A 24,039-nucleotide genomic window follows, 5' to 3' on the forward strand; every position below is an offset into this window, starting at 1 on the left:
GGTTTAAGTTGCAGAAAACTTCTTGGACCACGTAAGGAATTGTGAATGATCGTACATAGTTCAGAGGGTACAGTAAGAAGGGACGTTCCCATTAGGACATTCATTTCCCTGTGTTACGGTTTCAAGGTTAGTAATCATTAAGAACAACAGCAAACCCACCCTGTACTGTGGGCCATTAACAGACTTAGTATATAGGGAGTTTTCCCAAGGGCATGATAGCAGCAGTAGTTACCCGAGTCTTTTGCTTCCTGGACTGCCAACTTAAAAACAGCCCTGTGCTTTGACGAAAACCCGTTGGCTTGCATGAGACAAATTTGGTGACCATCTGTCATCTTTTTCCTCTGATCACAAAACACAGGACCACAGATGATAGGAACTGGCACTTTTATCAGAAGAGCTAGGAAGCAAATAGATCACAGCAACTGCTCTCCTCGGTGGGAGCGTCTGGCCGCTTGAAGTGTTAAAAACTGGCTGATAATGCAGTGAGCAAAGCATGTGTTACTGCCTCTCACGGGGATGTGAAGTGGCTGGTCCAGGTTAAGACGCGGGACTAGTACATATGTTTGGGTTTAAATTCCAGCTTTTCATAGACTTCCTGTAACGGTAGGAAACGTGTGGAGTGTCTGGGCTTTAGTTTCTCACTTTGCAAAATGGGCCAAACAATCTGACATCTTTCAACAGCACTATATTAAAGCAGACTAAACTAGTAAATTTAGCGCTATTTTAAAAAGAAAATCCCCCCCCCCCCCAAAACTGTGTTAATGAGTGCTAAAGGAACTTAAATCTCTACTTCAGGAGCTCAGTTTGTTATTTCCTGATTTTACAGTGTTTGTCGTCTTCTGTCTATTAGTATTAAATCTAATCTTGTAGAAAGCAGTGGAGAAAAACCTGTACTCTTACATCATGGCCGGCAGGCAAATAACCTCATCCCATACTTCAGATTCCATGTTTTTAGGGTCAGCTGCAGCCAGTTAACTTCTTCAAGGATCCGCTCTGGCTGCATGAGATGAAAAGCTTTGTTCTTAAAACTACACGCTGTGAAGCATGTTCATTGAAGTGTATTAAAACATCTATGCAGAAGTTTCTATTCCTCCCTCCCCCCCGCCAGACAAGACTGCTTGGTTTTGGTTATCCCCAGCACTAGATCCAGTTCTGCTGGGGTTGCTTTTGTGGGGTGCTCTTCTACCAAAACCTGCAGCGAGGTAGCGCGCTTAGGAAGGGGAGTGCCCTGAAGTTGTCAGTGTGCATCAAGGTGTCTCCCCATCTGTTTGCGTTAATCCCGTTTGCAGTTGGTGCTCCCACGTGATCGTTTTAGGGGCTCGCCTTCGAAGTGACCAAGCCAATTTGAATTAATTGGGTTGGCGGGCAGAGGCTCAGTTAATGCTTTCTGGAGAAACGCGTTAGATGAAGTCTAACACAGGGCCTTAGAGCTGTGAGCGTGTGCTAACTTTCACTTTGAGTCTGTCTCTCTTGGGCTCCTTCAGCGCCAGGAGCCAGGGATCTCCGGTGCACTTTGCCAAGGGCAAAATTGCCAGGCACCACAGGAAGAAAAAGATCATTTCTTCTTCTGGCAAGCAGGCGCTTGCATTGTGGCTTTTAACCCGTTGCACTCGTGCTTTGTAAGCACTTTGTCCCTTTCCTTTCAGTTTTTCATCTGATTTCTAGCTGGGAATTTGCAGATGATGTAATAACCTTGGTGGGAAGGATGTGAGCTGGGGCTCACAGGCTCAGTGTGGTTGCCATCTGCTGGTCCCTGGGAGGCCTGCACCGCTGAACCGGAGGAGGAGGAGGAGGAGTGATGGTGTCGCTTGCTTGTACCAGACTCTGGTGCAACCAGTGCTGTCAGGAGGGCAGTGAAAAACCGGCAGATAATGTTCGCAGAAAATGAGTTGTCTTGTGTTCCCCCGCCCCTCTTCAACCTGTCCCCTTCTTCAACAGATGTGTGGGCTGCTGTGGCTAGGATGTATTTGCTGGAGAAGGCAAAGACTGGCAAAGAAATGAGGTCATATTCACAAAGTCAGATCTCTTTAGTATCCTAATGTTGCAGCCTTGTCAGCTGTATCTTGAAAGGACTGGCTTTGACCCTCTCTCTTCTTTGGGGCATGTCTCTACAGCCCCATAGTGATGGCTGAAGAGCTGCCGTTGCACTATGATGTCCCTTGCTGCTTAGCATTGGGCTGAACCAGAGCTTTAACTGTCAACGAATGCAGCTGTCTTGGCTTTTTCCTGGGACTGAAGTTTCCACTGTTTAGTAACAGCAGACTCCAGCCTGCGTTCTGCCAAGTCTCTCTGCCCTGTTTGCCTGTCCTGGATCTGCTGGGACTTTCCAGTGCCTGGAATGGGTGGGAAAATTTGAAGGTGTTCAAATATCAGTTGTTGAGACTCCTGACAGGGTTGCTCTCTAAGATTATCTAGATACAGTTTCTAAATCCCAGCACAGTTCAGAATTGCCTTGATGTTCCCTCTGCAAGCACAGGACTTTGAAGGAGCTTTATCCTTTGTGCAGGGCCTGGGAAGGTTCACCTCTGATCAGAATTGCATCAAAGCCCTTTGAAAATGTCATGTGAGCTTGAGAGATCTGGGGGAGGGATCTTCCTGTTTGTACTATTGTTGCTCATCTTAGTGCTTTTAACTCCTAGTTGTGGTGGCAGCATGAGCTTGCAGTAGGCTGTGTGCCTGCTGGTGGTGGTCTGCTGTGGAGGGAGGAGGGCATACAGATGGGATGTCAAACAGTACATACTGGTGTATAGCGATCTCAGGAATAAACACGATTGTGCCTGGATATGCTACTGCTTGTAGGTAGAGCTGCATTTTGGAGTAGAGCAATTGATTTCCTTATCCTGTGCCTTGAAGGCTTCTTGTCCCGCTTGTCAGCTTAGGTAGGGTCCTACTGGACTCCAGTGCTCCTGGCCTCCAGGCGACACCTTCCCTAACTGGATTATTTTTCTCCTGACCTCTCCTCTGATGCAGAGGGCTCATTTAGGTCTTTGGATCTCACGCCTGTATTACAGACGTGAATTCAGGTTAGCATGATCTGTGGCATGCACAGAAACTTCAGCAGACTCAAAACGCATCAGTTGCCTTGATAATTACGTGCGAGTTTGCAGTGCTTGCAGATGGCTGTGTGATCTAGCCCCCTGCTCGGGGAGCTCTCTGTGAGTGACAGAGCAGTTTTACTCTTTGAACCTCTGAAGTGTGCTCACTTAGCACCACTTTCGTTAGATGATAGAGATGCCACATCGGGCAAATTAACTTCTTGTAGTACTTGGCTGGCTTTTGGCTTGACCTTAAACTGAAGATTTAAGTGGAATTTCTCTCTTCTAGCCTTTACCTCTGTAGATTTGATGTGCTGAGATAATCTAAAATTCTCGGAAGTCAGATCTGAGATAGCAGAATCGAGTGTGGCAATAGATTAGATATCTGTTCAGTGGTAAAGATGTATGGTTTTTCTGACAAAGGTTTTGTTCTCCTGCCAGGTTCTACCTGGGCCATGAATACAGTAATGTAAGAATGTACTTCTCTCAAAGAGCTTCAAATTGGAAACGCTGGGTCCTAAAATTGCAGGATCTCCCCGAACGTGAGGAAGGCAAGCCTGGGTTTTAGAGTGAATGCCTCCTATGTTTGCTGAGGGCTGGGAGACGCTGGGGGACCGGGAGATGATTATGGTACTGCAGTTTTCTGGTGCGTAATTTAGTTAATTTGAATGCCATGTTTTGTATCCCTCTGCAGATGTACCAACAAGCCTCCACTTCCAGAGCATGCTGAAATCTCAGTGGCAGAACAAACCCTATGAGAAAATTAAACCTCCCAAAAAGCTCTCGCTCAAGCACAGAGCCCCCATGCCTACCAGCAGCCTGTCTGACCCTGCTCGCAAGGACCGCCACAAGCTGGTGAATTCGTTCTTCACTGCAGCCAGTAAGTCGTCTTCCCTACCTCTGTTGTGTGTAGAAACATTAACTAGATTTGTACCCTAAAGCAGTGCGCTCTGGAGGAAAGAGGATGAGGCCATGGTGTCACAAGGCCAGGGCTGAAGGTAAAACGTGTGCAGGTTGTGAAGTTCAGGCCTGTCTCAGTTCATAGGGACCTCTTCCTGCTCAGTCTGAGACTGCGCTCACGCTATTCTCCTGGCACGGACAGTACTACAGCTCGTTCTGGTCTGACTGCATCTGTCCAGTGCTGTGATGGTGTTGAGCCCGACCTGTCTGGATATATGGAGGTGGTAAATTCTGCCCAAGTCTCCTGTACCAACAGAAAGAGAGGTGAAAACAGGCGTTTCATAGCTCTTTCTCTGTTCCCCTCCTCAGAGCGCTCACATCAAAAAATCCAACCAGACAAGGCACACAGGCCGCCCTTAGACGATTTTACGGCCGTGTCCAAGGCCGAGAGAGCGCCAGAGCGCTCACTTGTCCAGCCTCCTGCCTATGACAAAAAGCGATTGCGAGACTGCTCATCTGAGAGGAGTGAAGGTAGGCTCCCATGGCCAGGTCTCTCGGGGGGAGCTTGGGCTTTGCTGCATATCCAGCCTCTCTCCCCCTTCAGCCTTGGAGAAGGGGGAACGCACTGCTTCTGGGCCTTGTCACCACTGCAGCAATGCCTCGTGTGCTCTAACTGCTTCTTCCCGCAGGGCCTGACAAGCTGGCAGCTGCAGGTAGAAGATGCTTCTCTTTCACGCAGAGTGGTCCTCAGCACTGGCCGTTTCTGGTGTAGATGATCTTTTTTTGCTAATGTCACTCTTCATTTTCTCCTCCCCTCCTCACATAGTGTTGAAGCACCACACAGACGTCGGTGGCCCAAGCTACTTGTCAGCAGCTGTGACCCCCACACCTCATAGCCCTATAGCACGCCAGCTGTCCACCTCCTCAGAAAGCTCTGCTCCTGCCAGTACAAGTTCACAGGGCGCCTCCAACACAGCTGTAAGTATCTAGAGCCCTTCTGGTGAGACTTCTGAGCTCAGCCCCAACGTGGGGGCTGCTGGGGGCTCTCAGCTTTTGAGTAGTTCAAGCAACAAGACTTGGGAATGCTCCTTGTTTCTCTTGCCCGTGCTGGACCTGTTGTTTCAGCTGATAGTAGAATTGCTGGCCTTTTTCTGCTCCGTGTTGGGTCTGCTGGGGTTTTGGGATTGACTGTGCAGCGAGCCAGTCAGCTGCAATTACAGGTTGACTGTCAATTCAGTAGCTGCTGGTAAATGTTCCTGTTCCGAGTAGTCCCCTGGCCTTGCTCCACTTTGGATTTTGTTTCTGAAGTTGTCCGGGGATGCCGGGAAAAAGAGTAGAACAGCTGAGCACCAGCAGCATGCTGCTGCTGACATGTTAGTGCTTCTACTTAGGTGTCTGTCACCTGGTGCCCTCAGTGGCCTTTTCTGTGCGTGTGGGCACTGGTCCGTAAATGGGGTTGGGGACTGAGCCACGGGGCTGTGGTGGATGAGTGCTGGATGTCATCTTAGTTGTCACCTGTCCTCAAGCTTTAGTAGTTTTTTTAACTAGTATCAGCTTCTGAGACACCCTCAGCCTCCCAAAATATTAAAGGCTAACAGGATTTGGGACCTCTTACGGAACAACGTCTAAAAGCCAAGCCATTGGTGGACAAAGAGAATAACTCCCTTCTGCTGTGCTCTGGGATAGCTTGAACGACATGGTTCCTTTGCCGGACGTCTGTCTCCCCAGGGCCTGAGACCACGTGAACAGAACCTCCTGTCTAAAGGAGTAAATTCTGTTGAACTGTTGAGCATCCTCGTAAAAGGTATCTGGCCTCTGTCCGTGGCCACTCCAGTTAGTAGTTTGTGCCGCAGCCTAAGCTGCATGTGACCCAGGGGACTGAGAGCAGGGATAAGGAAACAGGTTCTCCCATACCATGGTAGCGAACCCGAGGTGGTTAAGAACATCTGTCCATGCCAGAGCTGAGGGCACCGCTTTCGGTTCATATGCTGACTCGTGAGTGCAAATGTGCGCCCTTGCCCTTGCATCGAACTCGATGTTCTGGGGCTGCCAGGTTCCAGGCGAGGTCCTTTGCAGCAGAGGTCCTTCACTGTTGCCACGCAGTGATGTCACACCTGATGATGCAACAGTGAAGTTGGCTGTGACTGCATAGGGTTTCCAAAGCATCTGGCAAGCAGTGGTAGTTAGTTGGCTAGAATGTGGTAGGTGTTTTGTGGGAGAGGGAAACTCTTTTCCTTCTCTGCAGCTGAGCGTGTCAAGACGGCATTTCTTTGTACTTCCATACACATTTCTTCCCTTATTTCTGCTTTTTTTTTTGCTGCTGCTCTTTGACAAGCCCATTCTAAAAGGCAAGGTTGTCGAGCAGTACTGATCCACCGGTGAGCAGTATTGAGCAGCATCCCGTTGAAACAATGTTCTCCTGTACTCAGAGATGTCCACATGAGGGGAAAGGGGCAACCCTGCCAGGTAACGCTACTCCATCCCTATCACTGCCCGATTGGACTGAGCATATCGTTAATGGACTGCATCCTGTGAGATGGTTTCTAACTTCCTTCGCTTCCTTTGGGAGACTCTTCTCAGTTCTTACCACTGGCAGACTGTGACATCGTTTTGCATCTTGACTGTTACATGAGAGCGATGAGCACAATCTTCATTTTTGTCAGAAAAACTGGGGGTTTTTGGCTTTCATGGTTGTGTGTGTTCATTTTGAACTGAGAGTAAACGGTCTTCCGGAGTTTGCAGACAGCCTGAAGCTGCAGCTTTGAGGTATGGACTTCCCCATTTGATCTCATGGGAATGTTAATTGTGAAAACATGACAAATAAATTGGCTGATCACCAAGGTTCAGTGACCTGTCCCAGTCCTAAAAAGCCTTTTGTGCTCTTCCAGAAGCCCAGCAGTATAGGCATATGCCTAAGTGTAAGGCAGGCTAAGGTTTGGATCTGATCTTAGTGGTTTTGCAGTACCCGCTGATGTGCACGCCCTTACTCCAAAACTAATACCACCAAACTTGTCCTTTAGAGGAGGTGGAATAAGCTGTTTTGAATTCTTAGAGGTGAGTGTGTGCGAGGAGAGACTTACTGTAGCTGACTGCACTGTAACTTGCCTTGCAGTAATTGTTTGTGCCATCTTACCTGTAGTCCTTATTGTTTTCTTCTGTGGCTCCCCAGAAAATTTTGCTTCAGAAATGATGGTCCTTACTACGTGCTATTGCTACCAGTTCTGCTGCATTACTGCATTCAATCCGAATTTGATTAAGGAAACTGGGCAAAGTCCCATCACCTAAAGCAGGTTGAGCTGAGCGTGTAATGCAGGAACACTACTGCTTGGGGACTGAACAGCATCTGATAACTTGAGATGTGACAAGGGGAAGGATCTCCTCTTGTTCTTGGTTCGGGGACAGGTTTGGAAGGGCAGCAGAAGCGAGTGGAAAAGGTCCAGGTCCTGAGTTTGAGCATCCCGGTCCAGCACAGGCTTGCGCTTGTTACTCGATTGGCGGGTCCGACCTCGCCGCTAACAGTGACGCGTTGGGATTTCCTCGGTGCCGTGGCCATGGCAACTGCCTGCCTGCTCTGTCCTGGCACCGCTTCGGATGGCCCCGTGTTTGGCCCGTAGCAGGTCCCTTGCAGTTGGGTTCCTGCATGTTTTTACAGCTTTGATGACTGGAGGAGAGGCATAAGATGGTAAATTACAGGTGACCTTGTTCGGAAGGTGGGCTGTTTGCATAGCAAGCTGATTTGTGAAGGTTCAGGTTGCTGTACAGGGAGTGCTGCTGTCAGAGGTGTGTGGGGGGAGATTTTCAGAAAGACATGGTAGGAAGGCACCCAGTGTTAAAGCAAGTTTAAGTAGATAATAGCATGTAGCTTGTTTCAGTCCTGGGAAATCTATTCCAGTTGAAAGCAAGATACAGATGGAAGCAGTTAGGTTCTTAGTCCAGCTGTCAAAGCCTGAGAGAAACCGCGACTGTCTGACTGCTCTGAATTCTTTGTCACAGTGTCACCTGTGTGGTAGGTCCACACTTCTTCTCTGACACAGGTATGGGGGCTGTTGCCAAAAGGGCTGGTTGGGGCTCTCCCCTGTTATTCTCACCACCTTCCTTACGTTGGTGGTAGGGAACTGGATTGTATGGGAGACTTCTCTTCCATCTTTTGCTGGATCGGTTTTTCGGCTGGACCAGTGTCCTGATCCACCTTGCAGTGCAGTGGCAAGAAGGACTCTAGTGCCAGCATGGAGACGGGAGCTGGGCCTTAGCGGCCCGTGTTCACGTCACCTTGGTGGCTGCAGAGCAGTGCCCTTATTTATGGCTTCCAGACTGAGGATTTGGGTTGTTCTGCAAACCTGTGCCCATGGGGAAAGAGGATTTGCATCAGGCAGTAGGTGGACTCCATTCCTGTGCAAATTCCTGTTGGTTTGGGGTTCTCTTTAGGTCACGTGAGGCCTTATCTTTTTTCTGTCAATGGCTTAACGTGGCAAAACCTATGTCCCTTTTTCACCTTGTTCTTGGCTTTATTTTACAGCAGCCAAGGAGGAGGAGAGGAGAAAGTTCATTTGATATCAATAACATCGTCATCCCGATGTCTGTTGCTGCAACAACTCGTGTAGAGAAACTGCAGTATAAAGAGATCCTCACACCCAGGTACATGTGTAATCCCTGACTCCAGTGGGGTTGTCGCTTGGCAAGCTTTTGCTGTGGATTTGTCTGGTCGGAAATTCGGCTGGCCCGGGTCTTTGCTCCCAGTGGCTAATGCTGGTGAGGAAAGGGACTTCCTTATTCCTTGAAAGTAAGAGAAGATCCTATTTATTTGGAAAATTTCTGGTCAAGCCATTTAAGAAGAGTTATTACGGAGTTAAGTAGTGTGTTGTCTGGGTCTCTGTAGTGCCTGAAAGCTAGCTGCTCTGCTCAGCTCTACTTGTGCAATCTAAAGTCAGGCTGATTGTCCTCTGCCCCATTATGAAGCTGCTGCACATTGAGCCAAAGGTCCTGGTGACTTTCCCAGTTCTGCATGTGCCTAGGCTGTGTCATGTGTGTCTGGGCTGAGTTAATGTCGCAGTGCTGGAGGAGGGCAGTTGCCCTTGGGTCTTGCTGTTCAGGAGAAGCGCTCCCAGGCCTGGGTGGAGGGAGCAGTAGGAATCAGAAGTTTTTTCTGCCCAAGCTAAGTGCAAGGAGGTGAGCTGTCAGCCATTGTTTGGATGTTCTTGGATTAACACCACAGATGAGATCAGTTGCTGTTTTTTGCACTCAAACGCTTGGTGAGAGTCCACTAAATTGCTGCAGAACTGGTGGTTTCTTCGTCCGAACTGTCTAGTATCTAGTCCTCCTTTTCTGGTTTTCTCTTTCCTCCAGCCCTCCCTTTTCCTGGTCCTACTTGCTCTTCTCAGGCCCGGTTGAGAGTGGGGGAGGAAAGGAGCCTGTTGCTAGACCAAAGGAAGAAGAGGAAATGCTGCAGTATCTGCTCTACTTCCTCTGCCCTTGGCAGGCTTCACCAGCTGCGGTGCTGAACCAGCGCCAGGATCTGGGCAGGGAGGCAGAAAGGAAGGGCTGCAGTGGGGGGACAGTCTTGCTTTTCCCTCCTAACCCTCCTGGTGTGGAGGGCCCAGGTGGAAGGTCAAGGAGGGACATGTCTCCTGCGTGTCCCCCAGGGCTGCACCCGGATAGGGTGTGCAAACTGTTCTGCTTCTGTGAAAAGATTTGTTCAAAATGGAGCAGGCTAGCATGGGAAGTGAGGAAACTGTTGTCTAAGACCACAGGGGAGTATTTTGGTAGGCACGTGTGACTGTTTGACTTAAAAACTTAGCCTCGGCATGTCACTTACAGCAGCAGACTTGCAACTTTTTTTCCCTTGACAAGAAGCCATCTTACTGAGTGCAGAGTACGTTGCACGTTCGGATGCGCTTGGCTGTGATGATGACTGACCTGAATCTAATGTGTTTCAGCTGGCGTGAGGTGGATATTGGTGCTCTGAAAGCGAACTCTGATGAAGACAGTGAGGAGGTAAGAATAGCCACTTAATTTCCAAGTTAACTGAGGATGGGGTTGGTAGCAGTTTAGCAGTGTCCGTGGAGGGTGCTGGAAGAACATGTACACAGGGACCTCAGCAGAGAGGTATAGAGTCTCCTTTCCTGTTCTGCAGCAGAATGGTGTGATTGGCCTTGCAGAAACCAGTCTGGTGTTGGTTCCTTTTCAGGAAAGGAGTGGTAAGGCAGGAGTTGAAATAACTGGCTGTATGCAGCTGAATTTGGGGTCTAACTTCTGTCGAGGGACCTTTCTAGACAGCAGTCTTTTGTGGAGATGGAGAGAGTCCAATCCAGACAGCATGAGCAGTTGCACTACTGTAGTTACTGTGCTTGATAAACTGAAATAAATAATACTTCCTTAAACGTCTATGTGAATGGTCTGGGATAAGTGGCTTTTCTTTAATTTTAGTTTTTAGTCTCTTCCAAAGTAATTCAAACTCAGTTTAACAAAGTATTCTCTGACTGACTGATAGTACTTGCCTCCCTCCAGACATAAATGTTTAGTTAAATACATGTTGTAGCCAATGCTGGAAAAACTGCACGTAGCTGTGCAGTTAATGTGAAAAGATCTGACCAAGCTCTGTAACGTGCCCTTTGCAGATTGAGGACTTGTCTGATTCGGCCTTCACTGCTCGACATGGCAAGTGCGAAGAGATGGAGCGGGCTAGGTGGCTTTGGAGCACGAGCATGCCGCCCCAGCGGCGGGGCAGCAGGTAGGTCTCGTGAGCGTGTTTCCCTCTGGGGGGCCTTGGCGTTGGCAGGGGGATGCTCCCAGCGAACTTTAGAGCACTCGGGCGCTACAGGGATGTGGTGCGTTTCTCTTGGCCAAAGTGTCATTTCCAACAGAGGGACGCTCTTGGGAACAGGCCGTGGAGGCTTCATTGAATTGACTGATCTATAAAAACGGTTAGCAGAGCTTGTGCTGTATTGGGAAGTTTGTTCATCATCTGCAAGAGCAGCATGAGAGGCCATCTAAGTCAATTTGTAGGAGCGGCTATACAGTCTGGCTTAGTCGGTGGGTGAAGACACACCCCAGTTAAGTTACTTAGGCACAACTAGCTCTTGGACTGTGCATTCGGAGTCTCCTTTCTCGAGCACTGTTCGAGAAGAGCGAGGGCTTTTGTTTTTCTTGGGATTCCCACGTTGGCACACGAGAGCTGAGCTGGGTATCCTTAATGGAAGAACAAGGGACAGCAGTTCCTCCTAACGTTATACGGTGTATATCTCTGCTTGATTGCTTCAGCAAAGTTGTTTTTCAGTTCCATTTATATAAGTGTCCTTCCATTCCTCTGATCACTTGACGCTTGATTCTCTTTCTACAGTATCTTTTTGTGAGTGGGTGTCTAGCACTGAGCACAATTTCCAGCTGTTGATTTCATAAAGCCGCGTAAGAAGAGGTTCACTGCTTCCCATTTGATTTCTAATGCTCTATTTGCTTTTGAACCGCTCTCCACTTGGGCAGAAGTTCTTGCTGAACTGCATGCGAACGTGCACCCCTCCCTTCAGTTTAGTTGTGTTCAGTCTAGGCCCAGTCAGGTGTGTGAGATAGTGCAGGCTTTCTGCAAGAATTTCTGCAAATGCAAAACTAGCATTTGTCAAATTCCATGTCATCTGCTGCTGTCTTGGGTTGCTTCATGATCAGAAATTCCCAATCCGTTCTAGTCCACAGAAACGTTCATGTCATTGGGTTTCGTCAGTCCATACAAATAGATTTCTCAGTGCTGGTTGAGAAAGGAATGTCTTGGTATTTCTCTGCAAATTTCTTCAGCCAGTTTCTCACGTCCAATTGTATTTTACTATGACTTCATTTCTCTAAAGACCTCTTGTAAGGAAGTTAGTGAAAGATGATACGGCGACGTCCTGACTTCATCGATGTGAATTCAAGCTTCATCTCGCAGGCATAGAAATACTGGTGGGAAGGGACCTCTGCAGGTCTCTAGTCTAGCCTTTCACTTGAAGCAAGGCCATCACGAGCAGAAGATCAGGTTGGCCGTGGCTTTGCCTGGCCGTGACTTGAACACTTGCAAGGATGGAGATCCTCCCACCTCTGGTGATGTGTCACAGGACAGTCCCTCCTTCCTGGGAGGGCTTTTTCTGCTGCTACTGAAAAGAGTTTTTGGTACTGTTGTCTCTAACTGCCTTTCCAGGCAGCATTTGGGTCCTATCTTAGCCTCTTTGCCAAAATGGACCGTGCCAGCTCCCTTCACTTCCCCTGACCATCCTGGTAGCTCCTGCTTGACCCTTTCAGGTGTCCCCACATCTCTCTGAACTGGGGATACTGGGCTGGGCTCAGGATTCCCAGTGCGGCTCCCCAGCAGTGAGGAGAAGGAATAACCCCTGCTGCTCTGCTGGCCGTGTTCCTCTCGGTGTAACCCAGGATAGCGTTTGCTGTGTTTGCAGTGAGAGTGACTGTTGGCTTAAGTTCAGCTTGGTGTTCACCGTATCCCTAGGTCCTTCTCAGGACCCCAGGGTCCTTGCTCAGTCCCTCAGGTTCCAGCCTGACTTCATGCTGGGGCTGCTCTCTGCAGCTGCTCCAGTCTTTCCTCGGAAATGGATGGAGCCCCTCATAGCCTGGTAACCTCTGCTTGACGATTGTGATTTAGCTAGTACCTTTCTCCTCACTACCTTGGAGTACCTGGGCCAGGTAATACCAGTAAGGGCTGGGGTCCGTTTAGTTTCCCTGCAACGTCATTCTCTCAGTGACCTGCTTTGGAAGATCTGCTGATCATCTTATGGTCTTCCTGCCTCTTAGATATCTAACAGAATGGGTTTTTTTTTTCCCCTGTGGCAGTGTTTAGATTACATCGTGACTCAAGACATCGTGTCTACATATAGCCTACTGTAGGTGAGGCTATTTTATTAGTCTAATTGTGGCTGGGTTTCCATGTTCTGATGAACGTCTTGGTCCAGGCACATTTTGGAACGTGATCTTTGGCAGTCCTTGATTGCCACTCTCTGTTGCAGTTCATCCTGAAGAAATAACCTATGTATTTGGAGGCTTCGTTTAGGTTTTTTTGTTTTGCAGCCTGTGGACCTGTCGTCTGGGGAATCTGTGTGGATGCTCAAACTGCCTTAATTTTTGGTTTAAATCTTCTAAAGTCTAGAGGTTTTGCAGCGTTCCTGCTACACCCAACTATTGAACTTACTGTATTTTCAGTGTTACTTGCTAACTTCCTGGCGTCGCGTGGCGCGTGGATGTTGCAAACACTTGGAGAAAACTGGTTTTTAAATGTCTGGTTTCACGGGGTGGTTTCTCATTGCTGTATTTCTGCAGCACTAACAGCGTAGGAGATGAGTGTGGGACACGTCTGCTTAGGAGAGCAGCGTCAGTGTTGCAGTACATCAGGACGGTGGTGATGGGACGCAGATGAGCCTGGAGGAGTTTACACTCAGGGCTGAGAAGTTCCCTGTTTGTGCATGCCAAGTTCCTCCTGCCCCTCCTCGTCCTGCGCTGCGCGGCCGCTCTCGAGGGGATGGTGGAAGGGATTGAAGTCGGGTGGCAGTGAGTGGCGTTCTCACAGAGGCGGCCGCTGTAACGGCGCTGGCTTTGCACTCAGACTCCTGAGTACGTTCCTATCTCAGGTCTTACAGATCGACAGACGGACGGACGACCCCTCAGCTGGGGAACCCCTCGACTCCCCAGCCAGCATCCCCTGACGTGGGCAACTGCCACTCCCACTCGGAGCTGTCCCACACCCACTCACCGCGCAGTCCCATCAGCCCCGAACTGCTCTCTGCCCCCCTCACTCCCTTGTCCCGTGACTCCATGCGGCTTCTGTCCAGCGAGGACACCCGTTGCTCCACGCCCGAGGCCGGCCTTGATGAGCAGGTGGGTGCTCGCGCTGCCTTTGGCTCTTTGCTCTAGTTTTGTTCCTGGTGGCTGGCAGGAAGGTCCGGGCGTTGCGTGGCATCGCGCAGCAGTTTACTGCGGCGACTGCTGCAGATTTGCAAAGCTAAATCTGATGGTCAAACTTTGGTGTTTCGTTCCTCCTGCTGTGGGGAAAGAGCTTGGAAGCCTCCCTGTGGGAGGAAATTGGGTCCAAACGCTCGGCTGGATGGGCTGGAGAGCGTAGTGTCGCCCAGCGTTGCAGCAGGATGTTTTTCCAGTGGCTGGTTCAGTTTGGAGGCTGCCATTGTCTTCGCCGCCTGTGCTAAAGATGCTGCTTTCCCTGCTGTTAGCACCGCTAGGCTAAGCGCGTGGCTGCACAGCCCAGCCGCGTTCCTGCCCCAAGCGCTGCTGTGGGCAGCCGGACTCGCGCGTGAGAGGGGAGCAGAAGAGCTTTGCCGGAGGATATTCCGTAGCTCGGTATCTCTTCCCTTTAGGCTGTACAGCCCTGGGAGCGACGCACCTTCCCGCTGTCGTACGATCCCAGGACAGAGTGCGAGGACCAATCTGACCCCCAAGACCGGTCGTCGCGCTGCACCCGGCGCACGTCAGGCAGCAAATCCTCCCGGGAGACCGACGGCACTTCTGCTTTGCCCGCCGTGGCCAGCCTCAAGAGCCGGAACCCCCTGGCGGCCCCCTCTTCCTCTTCCTCCGCAGCAGTTCAGCGGCCAGCGCACAGATAGAGACGTACGGGAAGACAGGAGCAAAACCAACATACAGAACTAACTCTTGGCATTAAAGCTTCCAAAATCTGCGTTTGATATTCAAACATCCTGCCGGGAATTTTCACAGTTTTTAGTGAATTTAAGGAGTTTAGAAACTGTTTTTTGTTTTTGTTTTTTTCCATGTTTCCTTGTCACACGAAATGAGAGCCCCCAGATTCCTCCCAGCGGAGTGAAGCCTTGGGAGGGGAGCAGCCCACCAGGCCCCCTCCCTCTTCTCCTCCCCTCCCCTCTTAGGTGTATAAAACTAGAGCACAGGATTTAGCTGACTAGCAGACTTCGGGGATAGTTTTTCTCAAGCAAAAGGGTGTCTTTTTCTCTTAACCCTCTCCCCCCTCCCTGAAAGGTTTTAGTGGAGTGAAATTAGTGGTGAAAAGTGATGTCTTGGGATTGCAACCTTCACTAGCTGTCTGTCTGTCCTCACATGCAGAGGGCCCACCCTGCACTGCCACCCTCTGGCGTTTTCCTTCCCTAGGTTGTAGTTCCAGGTGTCCCGAGGGGTGACTGCCCCGCCGCTGTCCCCTCCGCCTCCGGCTGCATGGCGCCGTGCCGCCTGTCACCTCTTCCTTCCTCCTCTCCCGGTTTTGGAGCAGCCGCTTGCTGCGCCGACGTCTGGCTACCCTGTCCCTCGGGGAAAAGGAAGGACCCCTTCTAGCCGCGTCACGCACAGCTCCGCGTGGGAGGAGCGGGGTTTCGGCAGCCAGTCTCGTTCACACCTCGCGTTTTCAGCCTGGGTCGAAGGCAGGGAGGGGAGAGTCGCCAGCCCTGTGTGGTCCAATGCTTCAAGCGGGAGCGAAACTTCCCACGATGCACTTCAGGACTCGTTCGGGGGATGCGGCTTGTTGCTGCGGCCGGCAGCAGCTCTCAGCTGGGAACCGCAGGTCTGTTGCCGACGCTCGAGCTTTGCCTCCGCGTCCCCCCGAAGGGTCTGGGAGTTCAGGCCGGGTCAGCTCGGGGCTGCTGCCGCCGAGGAGCCGCTGCGAGCTGCAAGCGTCCCCCCCGAGAGGGACGCTTGGGCGTTGGGAGGAGACGTCCCGCTGACCGGGACGTGGCAAGTCTGGGTTGCAAGGCCGAGGCGCTGGTGTGGTTTCTTTAGGTTGGTTTGGTCTCAGAAAAGGGGGGTGGGGGGGGAAAGAGGGAAGAACGGCGAGTGTCGGTGCTGCGCGCTGGCCGGCGCTGGCGTGCTGGGGAGAGTCGGGATCTGTCACCACTGCTTAGCTCCACTTCCACGCACGGTCCGCAAACAGGTGTCGATTCTGTTGCATTCCCGAGTCTTTGGTCTGACATGCCACCCCCTGACAGGTATTTTATTTTGAAACCAACTTCGCTGTTGTTCCTCCTTTCCCTCCCGCCCTCCCCTGCCCCGTGCACCCGCAGTGACTCCCGGATCCCGCACACCGTTCCCATCTGTAACGCTTTCTGATCCTAACGGTGTGGCTATTGGTCCCTGTCCTGTTGCTAGCATTGTGCCTGTCTTATGTATAATCACATCACCAAAAAAGGAAAAAAAATACAAAGGACATATTTTTTTTTCCATTTTGTAATCGTAAAGAAATAGTAGCTAAACTGCTTAATGGTTGGGGTTTTCACAATTTTCAACATTATCTAGTGTTTTTGGTTCTGTTCTAGTTTAAAGGATTTGTCATCGTTTCTTTAAAAAAAAAAAAACAATGCTACCATATCCCTCTGCATAAGTGCTTTTCTATTTATAAGGTTGAAAATTCTGAATAACCCTTTTAGCATTATAAAAACCACAAAAAAACCACCTTGTATTTTGTAAATATTTTCTTTTCCTGCTTTGAGCTGTGTAATGTCCTTGTTATATAGAAATGCTTTTCTTCCGAGAAGCTGATCTTTGTTAATGTCTTGATTCTGTTGGCAAAGCACAAATGTGCTTATAAAAAAAAAAAAAAAGAAAAGATTAAAAAAAAAATTAAAACAGAATATCGTACGCAAAGTGTGTTTGTGAAACACGGGGTTGGGGGAGCGGAGCAGCGTTGCTCGCGCTGATCTCTGGCAGATCAGCCTCTCCCCTAGCACCGCACGGCTGAATGGCCTCTTTTTCCTTTTAAGCCGTTAGTTTCTAGCAGTTATTGTCAATTACTGAAAAGAGGATTTGTTCACAGGATCTCCAGATTTAGGCTTAGCGCTGTGATATACGTGTGATCACACAAGCCTGGGGCTTGGTGGTGCTTCCCTCAAAGAGCTCCTGAAACGCGAGTTCTGCCTCTCGTCCCTGAGTCAGTCGAACTGGGGGCGGGTGAGGAGGCTTTTCTGATTTTGGGGGTGGGGGGGGGGTTAGCTGGTTGCTGCTGATCCCTGCGGCGGAACGCTTTGTGTGAGCCCTGGGTCTCCGTTGCGGTACCTGCAGCGGGTTTTGCTGTGGAACTTGGATGTTGTTTGTAAGAGGTGGGTGGTGGGAGGCGACTTCCTTGGATGTTCTTAACTTCCCAAGATAAGAGACTATACCTTGTTCCTTGTTATCCATGCGGATGGAAAACAGGAAGCTGTTGGCTGAATCGAAGCTGTTGGCCAGATGATCGAAGAAGTAGGAGGCAGCAACCTGTACATCACTGGTTTATTTACAAGTAATTAACAGAGGAGGAAAGATCCAATCTGAAAAGCAAACCGTGGTGGCCGGCAGTGGCGCAGGCAGCTGTGCCGGGCTGGCTGGGGGCAGGAAAGCTCCTTAGGGTTTTCGGACGTGCACAGAGCAGCTCTGTCCCTCGGAAGGTGCGCAGCAATCAAAAGGGCCCTTTAGTGCTGCTTTGTGGCTTCTAAAGTGCTTGGTAGCTGCAGGATCTTGAGCTGCAAAAGCTAAAAATGTAATGGGTCGGAGGAGGGCTGGAATTATTACAAGGGGGAATAAGGGAGTCACTGTGGAGTCGAAGCTCTCTCTGAGGTTTGCTCTGAAAAACCCCACTGTTAATCTGTGCCTATGGGGTAGAGCTGTTTTTAGGCTCACTTTGCAGTTGAGGAAATGTCCTGTCCGTGTTCGTACTATGCGTCTACAAAAGCCAGAAATAAAACTTGGGCTTCCTGGCTCCAGGGCCTTTGCGCTGACCGGCCTCCCTCGGCCCGCGGAGGGTCGAGCCTTGCTCCTTCCTGCGCCGGGGACAGGCGTGCCGCAGGGACAGACAGCAGCGCCGGGGGGGGGGGGCCAAGGTGGCAGCTCTCGGCGTGTCTGGGTGCTGCAAGACTGGCCCCGTTTGGTTTTGACATGCAGCAAGTGAAGGTGTGGGTCTCGCTAAAGGAGTGACTGTTTTTCCCTATGAGCTTAACCTTCAAAAAAAAAAAAAAGAATCTTGTGACAGCTGAGGGCAGTTGAGCGAGCAAGACTTCAGCTTAACCCCAAACTGCTCTGAGGTGTTTGGCTCACTTGTAGCAGACCCAAAAAAAAAAAAACAAAAAAAAACTTCAGGTGCACAGCTCATCCCCCCCCCCCATATTTCCAGGCTTTTCTTTCCTCATGCAAACGAGGCGGCTTTTCTTGTAGTAATGACTTTATTTCCAAATTCACTTTTACGGCAACAGTGTAAACCAGTTGTTAAAACGCACAATACACTATGGACATTCACAGACAGGAAGCTAAGCTAGAATGATATATTGAGATCAAACCTTCCCTCCCCTCCCCAGCGCACTGACAGGGAATCCGGGATTGCAACCGCTAGTGTTAGTCCGACGCTCGGAGTTCATTTAACACGCCTATTTTTTGAGTTCAGAAACATGGTTTGGAATCAGCGCCAGTTTTAACCCTTTTCAGACCAAGATGTGTGTGGAGTAAAGGAGAAGCCATGGGTCAGCCTGTCCAGCCGTTAAGGCTAAACCTCAGGCCTGGGTCTGAACAGGGCTCGGGCCGGGCAGGGACAGGCTGGGGCTGCTGGAAGGGATCAGCAGGCGCCACCACGGAGGAAAAGGCTGTCCCAGGCCTCGGCTGCCCCACGGCAGGGGAGGGGGAACAGGGGACGTGCGCGCAGTGGAGGACGCCGGCAGCAGGAGGGGGCCCTTCGCTTGCTGCATGTTACGGCCGACTCGAGGCCCAGGACATTGGTGTCCCCGGGAACTGCAGGGAGGAGCCTGGCGGGGACGGGGCAGGTCCAGGACTTGCACAAGTTGGCGACGCGCTGTCCTGCCTGCCCAGCAGCAGCTGAAAAGGGTTAAAAGGGGGGGGGGGGTAACTGGTGGTTCTCCCACTTGCTCGTTTGCCATAGGACAAAAATATCGCGGCGGCGCCTACACCACTACAAAGATAGTCACAGACTTAAAATACAGAGTCTTACAATCATAGAGTCAATTGAAATGGAGCTAGTGATATGCTGAACGTGGGCTTGTGTTTGACTCGGGTTGGTGCTGGACCAGCCTCTCCCCAGCAGTAGAGCAGCCCCTGGGGCTGGAGAGAAAAGGGATGGACCCTCCCCCCCCCCCCCAAAGCCCCCAGCCCCTGTCCCAGGCCCAACTGGGCTCTGGAGCAGCGCAGAGCCCTCCCCAGGCCTCGTGCTGGCTGGCACCCAGACCACAGGCAGCAGCAGCCCGGCACCTTGCAGAAAACCCCCCCGGTGTCTGTGCAGGGCCAGCGAAGGCCGGAGCAGTGCGACATGTCCCCCAGCGCCTGCTAAGGACGGGAGCAGAGCCCGGCCGGGGAGCAAAGGCTGCGGCGCCCCCAGTAACCTGGGGTTTCAGCTGGCATTAAACAGCCTCAGCACCCCCGGGACGAACCATGTCGCACGCCCCAGCAGACCCGGCCTCCCTGCGGTCCCGCGCCGAGCAGGTTTTCAGTGCTGTCGCCGCGGCGGGGAAAGCACAGCCTTCCTCGTGGCACGACCCTCCGGGGGGGCCCCACGGCCAGGCTGGGCCTGCTGCCGCCCTCGCGCCCCCCCCCCCCCTTCCCGGCAGCCCAGCTCACACCTCGCACGGGGCCACGCGCCTGCTGCGCCCGCCACATCGCCGCCTCTTTGGTTGTGGAAGGAGGGGGGGGGGGGGCCCGGTGGGCGCAGTGCAGTCCCCCCGCCCCGGTCAGGCTCCCTAAGTCGCTGCATGAATAAAAGCAGCAAGTAGCAGAAAGGCGGCAGCTGGGCTCCCACTTGGGGCGGCGGGACGGTTAGCGCTGCCTGACCGAGCCGCCACGAGGGCAACACGCTGCAAACGCAAACAGGCGCGCACGCTGGCACGGGTCGGGGCCACGGAGCAGCCGCCAGCCCCTGCGGCGCCTGTCTCCAAGGCCGGCGCAGCAGAGCGCAGGGAGAGGGCTGGGGGAGCTGCCGCCATCCAACAGCTACCGCCTCCCTCGCGCCTTCCCCTCGCTTCCTCCTGGTGGGCTCCTACTGCTGCCAAATGCATGGGACCGGCAGAGCCAGGGAGCAGCCGCTCCGGCAGACCTCTTAGCTGTCCTTGGGGGGGGAACAAAACCAACCCCCCCCCCCCAAAAAAAAAAAAAAAAACACCCACAACCCAAACTGTTACAAGCTGCACCCAAAGCCAGGGGGCATCTCTCAGCCCTGGAGCTCGGAGCGCCCCTCGTACCTAGCTGCACACCCACGACCCCCCCCCGCCCCCAACCAGCCCAGCCCAGGCCCCTCTCCCGCAGCGCTGGGCCCTGCACAAGCGCAGGGGAGCGAGGAGGGCCGGGAAGACCCCCGCGCAGCCCCTCCAGCCCACGCGCCCACCCCACGCTGCTCCCATCCACGCGTCCCGGCAGACATGCGGTGCCGGGCTGCTCCGGAAGCGCCAGGTCTGGGCACGACCTGGAGCTTAGCAAAGCTTCGCCTCCTGCCCTCCTGGCTGGGTTGCGGCAGAAGCAGCGGGGGGGCAGCGCGTGGGGCAGCTCAAAAACTACTTACAGCATTTTTAAACACATGCGCGTTTATGGAAACAATCACCCTGGCACGGTCCAAGCATATACAGACACATCTACTCTACAACACGAGGGGCTGCCAAAGGAAAGGGGGAAAAAGCCTCTACTCATCCACTCAGCGGGTCCAGCACAGCCCCGGGGAGGGAAGGGCCGTACGGGCCCGTCCCCGACGGGATACCCTGCTGTCGCCAGCGCTCCAGCTGCCGGAGCTGAGCGCGGGCGGGCAGGCGCGGGGGATACCTGGCAGTTAGCTCCATGCACATCTCGGCTTTCGGAGGTAAAAAAGAGAGTTTCTTGCAAATCAGCAGGCAACCAATGCCTAAGGGGAGGGCACCTCCCCGCAGTCCCTGGCGGCAGCACCCGGGCCTCCAGCCCAGGCCTCGTTAAACTAACGAGCGGTCCCAGCCCTGCAGCTCGGGGGCTGGCACGTCCCCTCCCGCTGCGCTGAGCCGCGATGTGGGGCGCTCGGGTCGGCTTCACGCCGCGGCTGCCCCTGCCCCGGCCCACCCCTCCCTACGTTTCCCAGGGCGGGGAGCATCCCGGCCGGGGAGGCAGCGCGGCCGCCCAACAGCCGGGCTCCGGGCAAGGCCGGGACAGTGGGGGGACGAGGGGAGGGAGTAGGGGACAGGCAAGGGCTGTGCGCTCCGAGGAGCAGGGGGAGAGGAGGTTTTGTACCTCATAGTGTCACTGATTTTTGAAGTCCTGGAGCTAGAGCTGAATGAACAGTAAAAGCAGGTTAACTCATTAACCAGTTAGGGGACGGGGAAGCAGCTGTAAAAGGAACAGAGGAAGAAGGCCAGATTATTATTTGTTTCTTTTGTTTCTTTCCTTGTCTTCTCTCATCTCCGCTCGCAACGCCCCGATCACAAGCCCTGCTTGGCCAGCGAAGCGGACACTTCGTCGGCTAGCGTGGCCAGCTGGGGGGAGTCCACCATATTAATGCTGCCGGTGGAGGAGACGTTGCTAAGGCGGCGCGGGGAGGCATCTCCGGAGATGGTGGGGGACTTGTAGACGATTTCAGCGCCGTGGTCAGTCTTGGCTTTGGCGTTCTCACGGAAGGTCAGCTTATGAGTCTCAATCTGCAACGAGAGCGAAGGCCAGTGAGCGGGGAGGATGGGGGAGGCTGTCTACCGAGGACGTTTTACCTGCGAACCATCCACTGTCGTACAGCTGGGAGGAAAGCGGTGAAGAGGAACACGCGACCCCATCGAAATGCTGGCACTGCAGCCCCAGGGGCCAGAGGCGCTGGCTGATCCAGGCTGGCCTGATCCCCCCAAGCCCCCAGTCCTCAGGCACGTCCCTTCCAGCAGCCCGCAGAGGGAAGAGGCATAGCTGAAGGGGAGGGCAGGACCAGGGCCTCTCGGCATGCCCTCAAAACCTTCCCGAGCGCCCGGGGCTGGCAAGGCAGGCAGTCCCAGGCGCAAAGCTGAGATGGCACAACCTGGGGCTGCTGCTTCTCCCCAGGCAGAGATTTAGCGGGGGAATCCCCCATTTGGCTCATTCAGGCTGTCACTTACGCCAGCAGCCCAGCTGGGAACACCACGCTGCTCCCATTAGCCAAATCCCTCTGGGCTGGGGAGGGGAGAGGAAGTGAATCAGGTTTGCTACTTACTGGTGCCCTCCCCAGCCGAGTGCAAGGCTGGGGGCTGGCTCTCCGCAGAGCTGGGCGGCTCCAGTACCAGGGACTGGAGCCCAGCGGGGTCTGGGCTCGGGGTCCGAGCAGCCTGGGGACGGGTCTTGTCTTCCTTGCCTTTCTCTCTCTACAGATGAAGAAACCCGCCCAGGGCGGTGGGGTGCAAAAAACGCATCAGCAACAAAAAAACAGATCCAATAAACGTCAACCAGAAGGAGGGAAAAAAAAAAAAAAAAAGAAAAGAAATAGAAAACTGTGGAGAAAAAGATCTGAAAAACAGGGCCATTCACCGATTCATAGGGAGAAGAAAGATTGCCTTTGGAGATGGGGAGGAAGGCTTCCCCTGTGCAGCAAAGGAGAGCAGATGCTGCCAGCAGATACTTAGAGCACCCTGGCTCCCAGCACCCGAGCTGGGCACGAGCCAGCCCAGCTACCAGGTGTTCAGCTGGGAGAGCTGTGGCTGGCGCTCAGGGAGCAGCAGCGCTGGGAACCTGAGTCACTGTGTGTCCAAATCTGAACCCTTCTGCCTCACAGAGCAAGGAGGGGACTGGGGATGTGGGAAAGGCTGGGGAAGGGGCAGCCTGCAGGAGCTGCACTACACAGAGGGCTGGCGGGGCACAACTGTCCCCTCGCTGTGGATGGAGCATCCCACCTTGGAGCAGAGATGCCTGAGGAAGGTCCCTGGCACTAACGTGCAAACAGGAACAAGCTGGACAATGGGAGCAATCGAGGCAGCACCTGAACTCAAGTTTGACTGACAACATCCTTCAGGTGTAGATTTAGGCAGGATACAAGCAACAGCTACATGGGAAGGCTGGGGCAGGTGATGCTACTGTCAGCTCACAGCCTTGCAAATAAATTCCCCCTCCAAAGGGCAAGTTCTTCAAACTATGGCCCAGTGAACGTGCCAGGATATGAAATCACTGTCACCATCATCAAAACGATGAAAATGGGCTCAGTGGAAGCACAGGGCAGTCTGATGCGCAGCAGCAGTGAGAGAAGGGTAAGGAAGTCAAGCGATCCCTCGGTCAGAGGCCAGCACACTCACTGGGAGGCGAAGAGCTGGGAGGTGCACAGAGAAAACGCAGCCAAGAACAAAGTGCTGAAATACAGGAGCTGAAACAGAACTTTCCCCTTCCACTGAGAAAAAGGTGTTTGAAAAACCAGCAAGATAAAAACCACCTTTCCCTGGCGTAATCCAACCATGGACATCACCAGACTAGAGTCTCAACACTGCACTTACCAGATCTCTCCTGCCTGCAAGGTGCTCTGCTGTCCTTAAAATGAGGTTGTAGAGGCATTTTACTTGACTGAGACTTACTGTGAAGATGCCATTGAAGCCTCCGCAGGAATGGCTCACCCCAAGTGCAGTATTTCACCTTATCCAATCGGCGTTTGTCTTTCAATTTCAATTCCCCAAACATGCACTCCCCTGCCCAGAGCCCTCAGTCAGTCTCAGCTGGGAACCCGAGACTGGAATTAAGAAGAGATCACCTTTCTTCTGAAACAACAGCCCCGTGTAAAGTCCCCTTTTCTAAATAAAGCTAAGCCTTTAGTGCTCCACTTTCAATGGGGAACCAATGCCTCTGCGGTGCCCTGAGCTGCCAGCTTTGCACCACACTGTTGAGGGTAATTGGCCATGTACAATGCAAAACAGATGCAGACAGCAGCATCCCTTATAACGAAAGGCAGGGGGACACGAACCTGTTTCTGCACAACACTCAGAGAACAGCAGAAAGAGCAGGAAACCAAAGGGGAGGATATCAATCACTTACATTCACACTCATTCAGATGGCCACGGGCCAGGAAGGGGATGGAGACTGCGAGCCCTGCAGCTCTGCCACAGCTGTGATCCAACAAATGTCCTCTTGCTTGGCAAACGTAGCCCAGCAGCCCTCGCTGCCTGCCGCAACTCACCGGCAGGAAGATGAACCAGCTCTTCAGGCAGAGGCTGAGCAGCCCATGCCTGGCCAGGGTGCTCAGTGGGCACCAGGACGC

At 52.6% G+C, this 24,039-nt stretch overlaps 2 protein-coding genes across 16 annotated transcripts in view; one reads left to right on the plus strand and one right to left on the minus strand.

The window, feature by feature from the left end:
- Positions 1-15,900, plus strand: part of KANSL1 (KAT8 regulatory NSL complex subunit 1) — a 107,841-nt gene extending 91,941 nt beyond the window's left edge. For 4 of the 7 annotated variants that reach the window (XM_068919460.1, XM_068919461.1, XM_068919457.1 and 1 more), the window contains 8 exons: positions 3,730-3,915; positions 4,305-4,466; positions 4,762-4,913; positions 8,452-8,570; positions 9,869-9,926; positions 10,550-10,662; positions 13,532-13,778; positions 14,273-15,900. In XM_068919460.1, coding sequence (XP_068775561.1) covers positions 3,730-3,915; positions 4,305-4,466; positions 4,762-4,913; positions 8,452-8,570; positions 9,869-9,926; positions 10,550-10,662; positions 13,532-13,778; positions 14,273-14,518 — 1,283 coding nt within the window. In that variant the 3' untranslated portion in view covers positions 14,519-15,900. The remainder of the gene's footprint in view (positions 1-3,729; positions 3,916-4,304; positions 4,467-4,761; positions 4,914-8,451; positions 8,571-9,868; positions 9,927-10,549; positions 10,663-13,531; positions 13,779-14,272) is intronic. The other 3 variants (XM_068919462.1, XM_068919464.1, XM_068919463.1) reach the window with 1 other exon arrangement.
- A 2,142-nt stretch (positions 15,901-18,042) lies between these two features.
- MAPT (microtubule associated protein tau) overlaps positions 18,043-24,039 on the minus strand; it is a 57,973-nt gene continuing 51,976 nt past the window's right edge. For 6 of the 9 annotated variants that reach the window (XM_068919473.1, XM_068919472.1, XM_068919468.1 and 3 more), the window contains one exon: positions 18,043-21,487. In XM_068919473.1, coding sequence (XP_068775574.1) covers positions 21,272-21,487 — 216 coding nt within the window. In that variant the 3' untranslated portion in view covers positions 18,043-21,271. Of the gene's footprint in view, positions 21,488-22,012; positions 22,169-24,039 lie in introns of those variants that run through there. The other 3 variants (XM_068919471.1, XM_068919467.1, XM_068919470.1) reach the window with 2 other exon arrangements.

This window comes from Struthio camelus, chromosome 25 (assembly GCF_040807025.1).
Source record: "Struthio camelus isolate bStrCam1 chromosome 25, bStrCam1.hap1, whole genome shotgun sequence".
Taxonomy (NCBI): Eukaryota; Metazoa; Chordata; class Aves; order Struthioniformes; family Struthionidae; genus Struthio; species Struthio camelus.